Raw genomic sequence first — 17508 nt, 5'->3', positions numbered from 1 at the left:
GCGCCAAGGGCTGCAAAGGAAAGTTCTGATGTTAGCTTTGGGCCTCCTTTGTATTTCTCAAGAATAACCCTGTATAGTTCCTTTTGATGTGGAAACAGCCCCTTGCCCTCAGGGACTGGGATGTAGCTCCAGGTTGGTTAATGGCTGGCTGTGAATTACAAATTGTTAATTCTTAGAATTTGGGAATTTAACTCAATAAAACATTTATAAACCTGCCATTCTCCCTTACAGAGCCTAAAGTCACACCTATGAGGAGCTAAGCATGTGCTGTCAGAGAACATTTTAGAATAAAACCGATTTATTGATTTGAATTCCTATGCACTGAATTTGGTCCTTATGCAGTCTGTCTGGTCCTTGGTTTTTACTCATGTTCATACGATTAACCATTATGAGTTCTTTTCAGAAAAAAATTGATTAAAATACATTTTTGGGGGGTGCATGAAACAGCTTGCTATTTGACAATACTCTTTAAGACCTTTACATTTGGGGCATTTTGATGATCATCAATGAATTTCCTTTATAAAGGGTTCAAATTCCAGTTTTATTTTCTATCAGATGTGAAACATCATGTGAACGTCGCAAGGCACGGACGCTTTATTTAGGCTGTACTACATTGCACACATACTGCTGTCTCGAGAAAAATGTTTTTCTTGCTCTACTTCCCCTGTTTGAGTGTGTGTTTGTTTTGTGTGTGTTTATTTCTCCTGGAGAGGAGAGAAAACTGTGCTTCTGTTTCAACGGGAAAAACATTACTTAGTACTCATAGATATCATTGTATGGATCAAATTCCATGCAAATTTAACTAAGTGCATAATGTTCCCAAATTGTTTTTAAATTTTACCTTATTGTGCTAAGAACACTTAACGTGAGAGGTACCCTCTTAACAGATTTTTAAGTGCACAACACAGAATTGTTATCTGTGGGTGCGATGTTGTGCAGTAGATCGCTAGAACTTATTCATCTTAACCTGTGCCCCAGTTCTTAAATGAGAGTTTATGAAAATTCCAAAAAGCTTGAATTACTCCAATAACTAAGTTAGAGCCAACTAAAATGGAAAAAAAAAAAAAGAAAGAGAATTCAAATCCATACTCACCATTTGTGCTTTGGTTAAAAGGATCCTAACATACAGAAGTTTGTAACGTGAAAACTCGAAAATGGAATCTAACGGTAACCATCATGTCTTTAAAACAATTGGCTAGTTGTTCAGGGGAATCTAACTGGTTGTTTAAAAGAAGAAAGGTGAGTAATTTTAAGAGGGGTTTTATTTGCTAACAAACAGTAATAAATTTATAACGTAATTCAGTGGCTACTCACTTCACTTGCCTCTTCACTTTGGCGCTTTGTGACTAGGGCTTTATGTTGTAAGTACATACGATTTTTATAGACAGAGATGCTGAGATGCATTTACTTGGAGGCCAAACTCAACCAATTTAATCTTAGGAGTTCTACACTGTAGAAGGATATTAGCTAAAATGATAAAGTAATTTCTAACAGTGACTAATAAAAGTATTTTCATAACCAGAAATCCCTTGAGATCTGAGTTTATATGACATAATCAGATGTGGTTCAAGTATTTTATGACCTTAGGGTTTTTATCTGTTAGTTTTACATCAAGATAATTGGCAAAATAACATTAACAACACTAAAAATTACAGGTATATAAATTGTTCATGGTGCTATAAATTACATTGAAAATAATTGGGTGGATTTCTTTGAAATTATGAGCTTTTAATTTTTTACAACAAAACTTGATTTTTAAAACACATTAAAAATTGTGTTTACTATGCTCATGGTTGTATTCTCCAAGTAAATTGCTTTGCTGGTAGATATCTTTCGGTCCCCTGACACACATTTAAGTGGATCAAAGAGTGATTGTTTCTAAGGATTCCAACTTTTTAAAGACACACAATAAAGAGAAAATGGTAGTAACATTGACTTGGGGTCTCTTGGCAAGGTCTTTCAAACAGAAAACTTTATACACGAGAATGCATGGTAAAATCACACTGTTTCATAACTGAATAAATAACAGAAGCAGAGGAATAAGAAATGCACTATTGTAATTATATCTCTGGAAGATATAGTAACTTAGTCTTCAGATTAATATTGCAGAAGAAATATGAAGTTGAAAATTTGGCCACTGCATGAGTGGATTAATAGTGATAAGATGCCTTAAATAATCTAATTCATGACCTAAAGGGAAGATCTCATTATTTTTCAATATTCTAATTAAGACCAGGAGCAGATACAAGAATGAGATGATTTTTAAAACCAACTTTTTCAGAGTCCCATCACGTCTTCTGAAGAATAACCCTGGTAACAGGAAGTGCCCACCATGGCCATCAATCCCAGAGAACTCACCAGCCGGTCCAAGCTTGTGCCTGCAGCAGTCGTTGGCCTCTCCTCGGGATTGTAAGGTCTGAACCTTGTATTAAAATTTTCAGGAGCCGAGCGAGCAGATCTGAGGGCTGGAGCAGGTTTGGGTTGGCCACATCCCTGAAAGACCTGGAAGAACCATTGGAAAGGTCAAGGAAGTTACACAATGAGATTCTTTCTAAGATCTTGGTGTAGAAGCATGCAATATATCTCTAAACTTAAACAACTACTACCACTAATACAACAGAAAGAATTGACTAGACAGATATGGGGTGGCCTGACTCTTATTTTCAGTATATACAGTCAATCCTCATTATTTACCGATTTTCTATTTGTGAATTTGCCTACTCGCAAAATTACTGTGTAAGTCCAAATTCAATAGTCATGTGCTTCTGCAGACATGGGCAGAGTGGCCCTATATGCATGTACCCAGATGAGGCCGAAGAAGGTGACACTCTGCTTTCTCGGCTGAGCTCTCATGCTGAAAATAAGTGTCGTTTCTGTGGCCTATTTAGTGCCACGTTTTTCACATTTTTGTGCTTTTACTTGGCAACTTCCCTGTTTAAAATGCCCCCCAAGCTTAGGGTTTAGTGTTCCTGAGCACAAGGGGCTGTGACGTGCCAACTGGAGAAAGTATGTGTGTTAGATAAACTTTGTTCAGGCAGGAGTTGTAGTATAAATAAATATAAACTTAAATAAGGTTATGTATTGGTTGGTTGACCAAAAGGTGACTAAAAGCCTGCAGGTGCCTAGCCCTGTGTCTCCATCAGTTCAGTATTTGCTAATTCAATATTTGTAGCAACTTTCTGAAACATAAATACCACAAATAACAAACACTGACCGTATTAAAAAAAAAGGAATTATAATCGTTACATCACAGGATGGTTTCAGGATTGAATGAATTGCGTCCGAGACATTTTCACGTACTTGCATTTGGCATTCAGTAAATATCCGTTTGGGATTCCTGTTATGGTGACAAGTGTATTTCCTGTAGAGCATATAAGGCCAAATAACGTTGAGTGACTCCCCTCTGAATAATGAAAACCTCTACTGGAAGAGTTCTTTGAAAACTCTCTCTGGAGCAATGGTGTGGAAATAGGACAAGCCCATGTGGTGAAATCCCTGTAATGATAGTTCTCTCTAATTTTGTTGTTGACAGCTGTTCATGTCACAATTAGGTTTGCTGTGGGAAATCAAACATTTCATTGTAATGATCTTAGGGACCGAGCAGCCGGCTCTTTCCCACAGTGATTTCACTCACAGTGGGGTGAGGACGCTTCTTTTTGGCTGTTTTTGGAAGCTTGGTACTATCTGCTGGTTATCAGATGATCCCTTCACTAGAATTACAGAAACTATAGCAACATTTTCAGGAAGTTCTGATGAAGTTTACCTTCACTTTTCTTCCATTTTTACACAGGAGGTGATTCTACTTCTAGATACTTATTTGGGCCAGCTTTCTGGGACTGTCTCTACGTCAGCTAATTCTTAACCTGCCTGGGTATGTTTAGAACGTATTCCTTTCAGTTTTGTTACTTGATTCTGCGTTAACTCTAAAATAAGCATTTTTCATCAAGCATACTATGGGATTCTACTGAAGTACGCAGCTCTCCAGTGCCACTCCCAATGACAAATCCCATCTCCAGACACAATTCATTCAGTTCCACCACTACAGCTAATTCCTCTTCTGTTGTATTCAAAAGTTCTCCTTCGGCTCAGCATTTTGCAGAGTGGACGCACTTTGTCTGGCCATTCTTCGAGACTGGTCTTAACACACTATTGATTATTCTTCTCTCACACAATTTCTGAAGTTGATGGTGTAAACTCATGTGATAAAGATAGTGGGCCCTTTTCTCCCTAGTGCCTCAATCACTTCCCAGTGGCAAGGTCATTGCTGATGGAGGGTATTAACATTTCCAAAGCTCCAGGGTTTTGTTGAGTGTGCTATTCTGGATCCCTTTGAATATGACAGCTGACTTTTAGAAAGTGTAAAGCCTAGGGCAAAACGACGCTAATGGCCTTGCTGGAATTTCTTGAAGCAGGGCACTGAAAGAGTTAACAGACCTTCTTAATTTGCCCTTTGGGAAAAATCTGGCTCACTGGTTTAAATTAAATCAAAGGAGCAAGAAATGCCCTGACAGAATATTAGGGCCCCAGGGGAGATATTTCATCATAACAGAAAACCTTACCACTTGTTTGATTTTTTTTTTTTTGAGAGTGTTAATTATAATCACAGAACATGAGCAAGTCAACATAGCCCAGTAGCTTTTTGCTATTTATATTTTTAAGGTGGCTTCAGTGCAGAAATTGCTGAGACTATGACCCAAACTGAAGAAAATACTGACTTGTAATTATGACAGAAGCCACATCTCACCCCGTCATCAGCTGGAGACCTACAGAAAAATCCATTGCAATATGTCACGATATGAATCTTGAAGGACCTTCAACACAGATTCTATTTTACCCTTAGGAAAAAAGGAAATGCCAGAAAGAGACCCTTCCACGTAGAGGGGCCATGCCCAGGGGTCAAGGGCTGGTTTTTGGAATTTCAAGAAACCGGAAAGGAACAGTTGCAAAGGAGACCAGAGCACCCATTCACCCTGTCACTGCTCGGGAGTGATGAAAATCCCCTGCCTGATTCTCAATGCAGCGACTATATCTTAAACAACATATATCCGCCATGTTACTGAGATGAACAATAAGGTGAAAATCAGTGATTCTGTTTCTGATCCATGCAACCTGTTAGTGAGACAACATGTTTCTCAAACATGGGGTTCATGGGATGGTTGACAAAAGGAGGTCTTGTGCAGGACATTTGTACCGTCTCAGACAATTTTCTGAGCTTGCGATAGCAGCGGTCTAGTTAGACAAAGTTGTGTGGCTCACGAGGCCCAAGGCTACGTCATTATAAAGGACCAATAAGCCTTTTACCTGGTGGTCTGAGTACCCCAGTATATTACATTTGGAATAAGGGAAGAAAGAGGAGAATAATGTGAGTCAGTTAAGTGAGAGGCTAAATGAGGTTAGGTTACATGAGAATTCGATTCAGAGGAGTGGTCAGGGCAGAGGTGTAGATTTGGATCATCAGCCTAAGGCGAAATTTAAAGCCTTGTTGCACTCACCAAGGGCAAGCATGGAGCCAGGTGGCAGGTAGGGCTGAGGACAGCCCAGTGCCATGCCAACATTCAGGGTCCTCCCTGAACTTGAGTCTCCTACTCTGTCAGACGGGAATAATACTATTATTCACCATACAGATAGGCCGCGATGATAAAATGCAATACATAAGGCAGGAAACTAGAAGACGGCGTTTGGAAAAGTTAGTGCTTGACAATTAATTAGCTAATTATGTTATTCTACAATCGGTTTCTTTCTAGAAGTTTTGTTTTTTGAGTCAGTAGATTTGAGGGGGAAAAAATGTCTGGGCTGATGTTTCTTAAATGTTTTCCACAAAACATCACTTCCAAGGGTTGTTAACAGTTGTTACATATGCAGTAAATTCCATGTGTCAAAGTTAAATTAGGTACTTAGGTACATAGTAGAACTTTGCCATGTGATTGCGTGTTCTGACTCATTAAAAGAGAGGAGGTCACTTGCAGTGTTTCCCAAATTATTTGGCCTCTGGCTCCTCAGAGGGCACAGGAGATTCTCACAAGATGGGTGTTCCAGGGAACACACCCCAGGATACGCTGTGAAGGGTGTTCTAACCAACCCAGAGAAGTGATTCAGATGTAACACTTAGATTAGATGCATCTATTTAGAGGTGTTTGTGAATCCATTCCACCTCCACTACGTTTTTTTTCTTTTTTCTTTTTCCTTTTAGATAAAACAAGTTTTTAAAGTTGAATTTTATTTGCATACAATATTATATTCCTTTCAGGTATATAACATAGTGAATCGATATTTTTATACATTACAAAATGATCACCTCAATAGTTCTAGTTACCATCTGTCACTATAGAAAATTATTACAATATTATTGACTATATTCCCTGTGCTGTCTTTTACAACCCTGTGACTTCTTTATTTTATAACTGGTAGTCTGCACATCTCAAGCCTCTTCCCCTATTACACTCTCCTCCCTTCTAGCAACTGTATTTCTTCTTTCTATCAGCCTCTGTTTTGTCTTCTTTGGTTTTTTAGATTGCACGTATAAGTGAAATAATATGGTTGTATTTGTCTTTCTCTGTCTGACTTATTTCACTTAGCATAATCCCTCTGGGGCCATCCGTGTTGTGGCAAATGCAAGATCTCATTCTTTTTAATGGCTGAGTAATATTCCATTACTCAACTTCTTTATCCATTCATCTCTTGAGGAACAGTTGGGTTGCTTCCATATCTCAGCTATTGTGCTGCGATGAACATAGGGGTATGTATATTTTTTCAAATTGGTGTCTTTATTTTCTTTGTATAAATGTCCAGAAGGGAAATTCTTGGACTGCATGGTAGTTCTACTTTTAATTTGTTAAGAAACTTCTGTATTGTCTATAGAGGCTTCACCAATTTACATTCCTGCCAACAATGCCTGCACCCCTTGCTGCCTTTTTTTCTTTTCACAGTTTATTTATTTATTTTGAGAGAAAGAGAGAACATGGGGGAGGTGCAGAGAAGGAGGGAAGAGAATCCCAAGCAGGCTCTGAGCTAAGAGCGCAGAGTTTGATCTCACAATCCGTGAGATCGTGACCTGAGCCAAAATCAAGAGTTAGATGCTTAACTGACTGAGCCACCCAGGTGCCTCCCCCCAACTACCTTTAATTCAAGGGAAGAAATACTGTTTTAAGTCACTAACGGTTTTTTCTTTACAACAGAAGAGAAGTTTCTAGAGAGCACAGTTGTAGGTAAGCCACATTTGTGGAACAAATCATAAGCTTTAATCCTTGAAGAAACAGAATCAGTATCATCGGCCTGTCTTCCTCCAAGGGATGCTGTAATAGATAATTAGATACAGTCCATGGGGGATATGTTCCAAGACCTCTAGTGAATGCCTGAAACCATAAATAGAATCAAATCTTATATATACATTTTTTCCCTATATGTATGTACTTATGATAAAGTTTAATTTATAAATTAGGCACAGTAAGAGATAAACAACAATAAGAGACGATAAAATTGAACAATTGTAACAAAAGACCATCATAAAAGTTATGTGAACATGGAACCCCCCCTTAAAATATCTTACTGTCACTGTATCACTCTTCTTCCTGTGATGAGGTGAGAGGATAAAATGCCTACAAGAGATGAAGTTGGATGAGTGACGCAGACGCTGTGACATGGTGTTAGACTGGTGGTGGCCTTCTGACAGAGGAAGGAAGGTCAGAAGGAAGGTCATCTGCTTTGGGATCACATTTGAGTGCAGGTAACTGAAAAACTGAAACCATGGAAAGCAAAACCATGGATAAGGGGGGACCGCTGTAATTTGGAAAAGTAGCTGGCAGTCCCGGTGTAGACAGGTACCACAAATGTACAACAGAATTTTCCTTCGTGCTTAGTGGGCTTGCAAAACCTGTGGGTTTGGGGAACATATCTGCCTTATGAATTCTCTCTCTTAAGAAGATTACTAAAATAATGTCTCAGAAGTATGCTGGCATTCTGAGATTAAAGACGCTGACGTTAAAGCTACAAAGTTCTGAAAGAAGAGACATTTTATTGTTTCCGAGAGGTGAAAAAGAGAGGAAGGTGTGGTGATAACAGGTTTGAGTGCTGTGTCTTAGGTTTTAAAATATAAGCCGTTTTCCCTTAAGGACATCTCAGCGTCTTAACATATTTCCCTTAAAATAAAACAACATGGTATGCACTTTTCCAGAAGCATCCGTAGCTTTATACCTATATCTCTTTGTCTTCTGCAGGTTGATTATACATCCACAAAAGTCATTACTGGTGACCTGATAAGCAGCGGCTGCCGATCAATCCTGTCTCGGCTCCTATGTTTTTAAAAAAATTCTATCTTCTCAGTTTCTGCTCAGTGGGTTCTTATTGTGGTGGGATGTTGCTATTCCCATATATCGTTCTGAAAATTTGCAGACAGAACTCTAATCTTTCATATTAATATGGGTGGCAGTTAATGCTACCTAGATTTATTTGGACTTGGTGTTTTGAGAGTAAGTAATGTTTTATTTACTTACGAGATTCTAATTTAAATTACAGTGTTGATGAGTGAACTGTTTGTTACATGACCACTTGGGGAATTCAAATCTATCCCAGTCGTTCCCAAGGAAACAGAAGCTATCATATCTGCATGGGCTTTACATATGTTTTGTCCAAGTATGTCTCATTGTTTTCATGAGAGACAGCTGTGGCCTAAGAGAAAGGCCATGAACGAGAGTCTAGACTTTCTCCTTAAACCTGTATGACCTTGGAGTAACATATTCTCCCCCATTCTCATGGCTGCTGGGAAGACCGAATGATATGATGCTTTGAAAAGACACTAAAAATATGAGGCATAGAAAGGTATATTATTGAAGTAATATTTTAGCAATTAAATAGCACAATAATGGATAACAAATCAAATCTATGGATTATGCAGAGTGATGCATGGGTAATCTTTCATGAAGAATTGGATCTTAAATATTTTGTTCATTGCTGAATCCCAGAATCTGCAAGAGTTCATAGCACACAGTATGTGGTTTTTTTTTTTTTTTTTTAGTTTATTTATTTTGAGAAAGAGAGAGCATGAGCAGGGGAAGGGAAGAGAGACAGGGAGAGAGAGAATCCCAAACAGGCCTCAGACTGTCAGAGAAGAGCCCATTGTGGGGCTTGAATCCATGAACTGTGAGATCATGACCTAAGCTGAAACCAAGAGTCAGATGCTTAAATGAATGAGCCACCCAGGAGCCCCACAGTACATGCTTTTCTTTTTTTTTTAAATTTTTTTTTTTTCAACGTTTATTTATTTTTGGGACAGAGAGAGACAGAGCATGAACGGGGGAGGGGCAGAGAGAGAGGGAGACACAGAATCGGAAACAGGTTCCAGGCTCTGAGCCATCAGCCCAGAGCCCGACGCGGGGCTCGAACTCACAGACCGCGAGATCGTGACCTGGCTGAAGTCGGACGCTTAACCAACTGCGCCACCCAGGCGCCCCCAGTACATGCTTTTCTTAAAAAAACAAAAACAAAAACAACCAAACAACAACAACAAAAAACCCTGGGAATGAAAGCTTATGGATAAATAAAATTTTTAGTTGTAATTTCACCCTTTTGCAAACATTTATGGAAGGCAATTAGCAGACAGATTTCTGTAAGACAAGACTGGAAAGGAAAAGAGAGCTTTCACTTACTGAATGTCCATGATGGGCCAGACCCTGTGCTATGTATTTTATATACTTTATCACAAAGAATCATTATCTCTCCAGAATCAACCTAACATTTCTTTCTTTGGACTTCAGGAAAAACAATGAATCATGGGTCTGTGTAAAAAACTCATTTGATATTTCCCTTATTCCGTTTACCGTGCCAACTTAAAGCAAAACCAAATCAACAACTTTGTTTAAACTGATAAATAAAACCAAAAAAAAACCCTGTTCCTTGATCGCTTGATAACAGCTAACCACTGTGCTTGGAAAGCCAATTAGAGAGCTTAAGACCCTGTGTATATAATAGTCAGGCTTGGCTCTCTGATTAATGGCGGGTGAGCTAAGAGACACAGGTTCTAGAGGAAACTGGGCTCATGTCTCAAGCAATGGCTGTTGCTTGTAGCAAAGTGGAAGGCAAATCAGGCTGTTTGCAAAGCATCCCTTTCTGAGCATCGCCACTTGCCCGTGGCTGCAGTTGAAGGGTCTCCCTGTCCTTGACTGTCTAGGGTCAGCACAGAGCTGGGGTCCTTTTTCAAAGAAGTATAATCTGGAGATAGAAATGGGTGTGCAGGAGTTGTCCACCTATCATTAGTAAATAGATGTGAATAAGTTGAAATGTTTTTTTAAACCCCAGTTTATTAAGAGTCATAGCCAGAAAAGCCATATCATCACCATGACACAAGACTAAACTGACACCCTAGAGCCTCATTTCACAATGTTTTTTGCATTCTGCTAATATCCCACGAAAACCTTTCCTGAATATAAACCGAAAACTTTTAATAATGACTTCTTTCTTTTGATATATAAAATTACTGTGCTCGTTACACAAACATTTTAAATATCAAGGCTTTTTCTTTTTCTTTTGTTTTATTAGTTTGCCAGCTCTCTTTATGGATTGATTTTTTAAGAAAACATGTTTTCATCCTAATGTCTCAGAACAATCTGCTCTTTTCTTGTTCACCCACCCCTCCTTCTCTCTCTTCCTTCCCCTCTCTCTTCCTCTCTTTTTCTTTGCTCCCTGACTCATGCTTTTTTCCCTCTAAAGACTGATTACAATGATCCCTTGGCCAAGTTGTCTGGCAAACTCCACATGGGTCCCTGGGCAGGCTCAGGACTCCGTGAAGAGAATTTCGGGTTATATTGAATCAAGTCAACTCATCAGTTTCAGCTTTGGCTGCTTTTCACTGGCTTCAATTTTCAAAAGCCAGCTACCATGTCAGTTTTAAGGTTTTAAAAATTTACTCCCAATGCTTATGCAGCTTGGTTCCAGAATATCTGTCAGATGTTTTGCATACGTCTTAAAATTGTTTCTTCAATAAAAGCAAATTCGTTCCATTTGCTTGAGAAGATGATTTTTTTCCCTTGAAGCGTTTGCCTTCCTTAAAGAGCAGAACACCTTAACATTTTCTCCCAAATGGTTAGTAGGGAAGAATTACAAGGAACCGAACAAAGCGTATTTTGAGAGTGGAGACGAAGAGACCTTAACCTTCTTGGCCTGGCTAAATGATTATTTTATATGCCCTTTGTTTATGAGTTTTAAGATTATTTTGCTGAATTTACATAGATGTGTAGATTTCATCAGCCTGGCTCTGTATCATCCATTCAACCCATCACACAAACAATATTCATTGAGTGTCACTATGGCCAGACATAGGTGCCACCTGGACATGCCCCTGCTCTCATGAAAGTTCCGACAAGAAACTGGACAATTACATCATGATAAATGCAACGGGGGCACCCACAAGGGGCAACTAACCAGAATGGAGGGTCAGAGAAGGATTTCTAGAATAGCAGTGCTGTGTTCAAACTGGCTCTTATGGGCTCACAAGACCACTTGTTAAATTTTCAGGAATTCTGCAAGCCAGTCATTAAACAGTGATTATTAAAAGCTAAACTGTAGAAACTTAAAGAAATTTGTATACGTTATATTGAAAACAAAGGTACTATATACTCAAAACTCATTACTTCCTAATTACTTACTATTACTTATGCCTTTGAGGTTATTTATGCCAATTGTATCACTAAAGGGGGGAAATGTTACCTTGTGGTGAGCTACTCTGTGTTCAGTGACATCACGTTGGTAGCATGAAATCACCATGGTGGGAATATTTACACAACAGAAATTGGCAAACACTACATGCTTAGTAACTAACTGCATAGTTAATAACTTCATTTACATGGTTAACTGGATGGTTACTGCATTGAGAGCTGGTTGTGCAAGCATTTGCCAGTATGTCACTGAATCTTACCCAGGAAGTAAAGAAATATTTGGAATGTGCTAGAAATACTGGAAGATGGTGCATATTTGGTGTTCGGGGTGGAGAGGACACGATGTTCCAGGATGAGAGGACAGCTTGTGCAAAAGCATGGAGGTGACAGAGGATGGTTCTTTGGAACAACAAAGCCAGGGCCATCTTGTATGTGTGGCACATACAGAGGTTCTCTTACTTCCTGTGTTAAAACGTCTAGTAGGACTCAGACTCGGTTGGTCTTATCCACTACCACCTCCATAGCATCTAGTATGGTGCTCGGAAGATAATCAATGCTCAATAAACATTTGCTTCAATAATTCCAGGTGGAGACAGTGGTGAGTGGTGGCCTGGGGAGACAGGCTAAGGACAACATTGTGCCGGGCTACGTCTGGCCTTGAGTCTAATGGCACCTGAGAGCCATGGAAAGCTGGGAGCAGGGGAGTAATGTGAACACATCTGCATTTTTAGCAATCCACCCGGTGACTGTGGAGAATAGATGAGAGCGTGGCCAAACCAAAGGCAGGGAATAAATTAGGAGGCTATAATCCACAGGGGAGATGATAAAATGAAGGGAGCCACGGTGGATGGATTCAAAAGAGATTTAGAATGACTGATCAGTGGGGTCCATTATAGACCGACTGTGATGGCGAGGGAGAAGGGGAAGTTGAGGAGTCAGCTGCGTTTCTGTCTAGGACGAGGTGCGGCAGAGGGCACCATCTCTGGGGAGGGAGGCTTTCTGGGAGGATACGAGTACAGTTTTGGATAGCGCTATTGCGGGTGGCAGGTGGGGATGTGTGGCTGACCCTTGGATAAACAGGCATGATCCGGAGAGCAGTCTGGGCTGGGAGAGATTCGGGGGGAAATTACTCCCGTCCCTGTAGCAAAGTCAGAACACTGTGTCCGAGGAGGTCTCACTTTTCTGCAGAAGAGCTCTTTCTCTCACCCACCCCCATGCGCCCCAAGTTTTAAAGACATTTCGTCTAGCTAACAGGTCACGTGTATTAATAAAGAAATTATTGATTCTCACTTTGTAAGGCATCTAGGCTGGTGTTTTAAGATCTATTCTGGGGGCGCCTGGGTGGCGCAGTCGGTTAAGCGTCCGACTTCAGCCAGGTCACGATCTCACGGTCTGTGAGTTCGAGCCCTGCGTCAGGCTCTGGGCTGATGGCTCGGAGCCTGGAGCCTGTTTCCGATTCTGTGTCTCCCTCTCTCTCTGCCCCTCCCCCGTTCATGCTCTGTCTCTCTCTGTTCCAAAAATAAATAAAAACGTCAAAAAAAAAAAAGAAAAGAAAAAAAAAAGATCTATTCTGGAATAATGAGGTGAAATGAAAGAGACTTGCAAAACATGTTAGAAGAAAGACTTATAGGAAGCCATATAATTCAAACATTTGTGGCAGAACAAGTTACTGTAAACACACAGTGGTAGCTCCTTCCTATGCATACATGTAGGATGGCTGGGGCACTGACTCTCTGAAGCCAGCAGGACAGTGTATCCCTGGGTAGAGGGCAACACTAAGAGCCGGGGATGACTGTATATGGGTCACACTGGGTCTACTGAATTCCTCAACACGACCATCCGTGGCCCTTGGAAAGCCTGATTCTAAGGAAGGAGTTCTCTTCAAAGTTCTAAGGAGTTCCCTTCTAAGGAGGATGTTAGAAGAAGACTTTCTTTCAGGCAAGTGAGAGGGTATCTTCCTCTGTTTCTAAGAACATACTGAATGTTAAAAAACCGAATTGAGTTTCAGTCACCTATTCTTGAGTAAGCTTCATTAAAGGTAATCTTCTCATCTTTTGCCCTGAAGTTAAAGTGAAGGAAAATCTTAAGATAAATCTCCAAAGGTTAGAGATAATCAGGAGTTTCCCTTTATCATCAAAAGGAGGGAGTTTTTTGTTTTTTTTTTTTTAAATCCCTGTACATGGAAGGAAAGTTAAAACTAGTTTGCTTGGGATGCGTTTCTTTTAATGCATTGTAGGCATTTTTCTCGAACCTTCATTTTACTTTATAAGAAAGGTGTCTTTTTTTTCCCCCCTTCCTTTCTTTTCTTTGTATGTAGCATCTGAAAAATCTGGCTTTCTTATCCAGTGATGTCACAAACAGGAATAGAACAGATTCTAGTTTTCTGTGTAGAAATAGAGAAATCAAAGAATAAAAGATGTTTCAAGGAGGTCACTGTTTCTTGGTGAAATATTATAAGTAAGAGCTGACGGGCAGAATATAAACTTTGAAATTTTGAAAAACCAGAGAAACTCTTCTGAATATTCTGAATCGAGACATCATTGAGGACTCCCTCTTTTCTTTTAAAAACAAAACTGAACAGGGTGCCTGGGTGGCTCAGTCGGTTAAGCTTCTGACTTTGGCTCAGGTCATGATCTCGCGGTTTGTGAGTTCGAGCCCTCCACCAGGCTCTGTGCTGACAACTCAGAGCCTGGAGCCTGCTTTGGATTCTGCATCTCCCTCTGTCTCTGCCCCTCTCCTGCTTGTGTGTGCGTGCTCTCTCTCTCTCTCAAAAATAAACATTTAAAAAAAACCTGAAGAAGAAATAGAAATAGAACTTTATAATAAATAGTATAGCCATTTGCTTTTTTCCTCAGAAATCAGGCAGAAGGAACTGAGCTACTTGTCAATGCAGGCCAATTATTCCCTTCATGTACGAATAATGTGATATTAGGCAAAGGCCAGTGACATTCTTCTAAAACCTTTGCTGTATCGGTACTGGTGCGACCACCAGGTAGGGAGTAAGCTGCTGACAGCCTCTCTCCACCCCACTCTTCTCCCCGAGCCCCTTCCTCCTGAAGGCTTTGTTCATTAGACATTTCTTCAGTGCCATGTCATGCCACGGGACATGCCAAAATATGTGTCCCTTTCAAGGAGATTCACTGCCATTGGAAATAACACCGAGCACAGGTGACTTTCAGAGTAGGTGTATATATCACATCCTGCTCTTCGAATCTGAGATGTTAAAGAGAAGCTCACAGGCCATCATGGAGGAGGCAAAACCACAGAGCCAATCAATGCTCTTTAGGATTTACACATCATAGATGTTTTCAATAACAGCAATTAAAACATTGAACTTGTACAAGTGGTTTCAATTTGATAAATCCCACGCTAAGCATTTTACATGGATGACATCATTTTATTCTCAAAAAAGTCTATGAGTAGGTACTACTAGCATCCTCATTTTTTAATTAAAAATTTTTTTGATGTTTACTTTTTAGAGAGAGACAGAGACAGAGAGACAGAGTGCGAGCAGGGTAGGGGCAGGGAGAGAGGGAGACACAGGGTGTGAAGCAGGCTCCAGGCTCTGAGCTGTCAGCACAGAGCCTGACATGGGGCTTGAACTCATGAAACCGTGAGATCATGACCTGAACCGAAGTTAGACACTTAACTGACGGAGTCATCCAGGTACCCCTTCACATTTATGCTATTTTAAAGAATACTAGGGGCGCCTGGGTGGATCAGTCGGTTAAGCGGTCGACTTCGGCTCAGGTCATGATTTCACGGTCTGTGAGTTCGAGCCCCACGTGGGGCTCTGTGCTGACAGCTCAGAGCCTGGAGCCCGTTTCAGATTCTGTGTCTCCTTCTCTCTGACCCTCCCCCATTCATGCTCTGTCTCTATCTGTCTCAAAAATAAATAAACGTTAAAAAAAATTAAAAAAAAAAGAATACTAGACTGACTTCAAATACATTTTAAGGTGTTTTCTATTCTTTATTGTTGAAGTCTCTGTGGCATTATACTTTCACATTCCAAATTCAGCTCAGCAAAATACAATGTGGTTTCCATGCATACAATGATGCGATAGGATGACTCTCTAAAGAATGTAGTAACAAATAAGATGTAACTCCTGTCTTCAAATAATTTTTAATCTTGGAAGGAGACGGTAAGTACGCAAATAACCACAACACGAGAAATATCATGTTTACTGCCTTAAGAAGTGCACACAGAATCTAGAAGCTCAAAGTAAATATAAACACCACTGGAATAAAAATATACTTATTTGAGCTAAATTCTAAACAGAGTCTTCATATCTGAAAGAAGATAGTTTCCACATGTGATATCATTGGTGTCTGAATGTTTTGAAAAACAAAAGATCCCAAGAAAAATATCTGGATGCTCAGAAAGGAAACTCTAACCGGTAGTGAAGAGATAAAGAGATAATGTTCACAACACTGTAAACTGTGCAGAACTGGAAAAGCACATTTCAAAGAACCGTTCATTTCACAGATGAGGAAACTAAGACCCACTACCTAGAGGCAGATGTTATTATATTCTCTTTTCTGTCCTCTTAGGTTTTTTTTAAATCTTCATTTGTGCCAGAGATTCAGAAAGAGTTGTCGTGAGAAAATTAAGTACCTGAAGGCCACCCTGCTCTTCCATAATGGGTTCTACTCTCGTCTGTAATAAGTATTAATTGAATGGATGGTTTCAATTGGAATTTAATGGCTCCCTTCTTAATTTAGATTATATCTGACAAACCAATCTTTTCCTGGATTAGGTTTGAAATTATTCCTAATGCAGTTAAATTATATCGAGTGAGATCAGTTCCACCTTCCCTGATAGGATTAGAAGGAGACTATCAACACATCTGAAATTCACAGACAGGGACTCAGCAAGGTTTGTTCTCCCTTCCCTTGGGGAATTTCCACAAACCTGCAAAGTTCTTTGATTTGTGTAGGTAACAGAAGCGGTAGAATAATAAGGGTGCTTTCCTGTCTGTGATGAAGATGGTTAAATTGGTGAATGTGAGAAGCTTGGTTGTTTGGGGCTTGAAGAACTAACAGCATGTGTTTCTCATCAGAAGGTTCCCTGTGGTACGTGTTGGGCAATAGCCCTCTTGTGCGAAGGCTGTTTCCTCCAGGGCTGAATTATGTCTAGACCAGGTGGGGAGACACTTACTGAGGAAATAGTGGCATACTGGGAAAGTCTTCTTTCTTTGGATCAGACCATTTGCAGTAGTAATCCCAGCTCGCCACTTGGTAGTTGCATGACTTTAGGCAGGCTACTTAATTTCTGTAAATTTAACACTCTTTACCTATAAAATCAGGAAATGGATGTTCTACAAGATTGCAGCAAGGATGTGAAATAAATACGTAAAGCATCTAGAAAGAGACTGACACGAGGGCAGAGGATCTATTTTGTCCTCTACCACATTCTTCAGGCTTGGTACATGATAGGGTATTTGGTGAATGAATATAATAGGTGTTCAACTAATGGTGGCAATGATGATTATCATTGTTACTAGGTGATTATTCGCCCAAAAAGAACCAACCAAATTTTAACACGTGTTTGTCTCCAGTCTTTAAAATTGTGTATATACAGGGGCACCTGGGTGGCTCAGTCAGTTACGCATCTGACTCCTGATTTTGGCTCAGGTTGTGATCTCATGTTTCCTGAGTTTGAGCCCCACGTTGGGCTCTGTGCTGACATCGTGAAACCTGTTTGGGATTCTGTCTCCCTCTCTCTCTCTGCCCCTCCCCTGCTCACTCTCTATCTCTTTCTCTCTCTCTCTCTCTCTCTCTCTCTCTCTCTCTCAAAAAAAAAACCAAACACTTAAATGTGTATATACACATATATACACATATAATGATATATGTAATATAT

The 17508-nt window shown here is 40.0% G+C and overlaps 1 protein-coding gene across 2 annotated transcripts in view; it reads right to left on the bottom strand.

Moving 5' to 3' along the window:
• Positions 1–17508, bottom strand: part of GPC6 (glypican 6) — a 1119186-nt gene that overhangs the window by 88027 nt on the left and 1013651 nt on the right. For both annotated transcript variants that reach the window (XM_043581540.1, XM_043581530.1), the window contains exon 6: positions 2359–2502. In XM_043581540.1, the coding sequence (XP_043437475.1) occupies positions 2359–2502 (144 nt within the window). The remainder of the gene's footprint in view (positions 1–2358; positions 2503–17508) is intronic.

Source organism: Prionailurus bengalensis, chromosome A1, assembly GCF_016509475.1.
Source record: "Prionailurus bengalensis isolate Pbe53 chromosome A1, Fcat_Pben_1.1_paternal_pri, whole genome shotgun sequence".
Lineage (NCBI taxonomy): Eukaryota > Metazoa > Chordata > Mammalia > Carnivora > Felidae > Prionailurus > Prionailurus bengalensis.
This window is presented reverse-complemented; position numbering and strand designations above follow the sequence as displayed.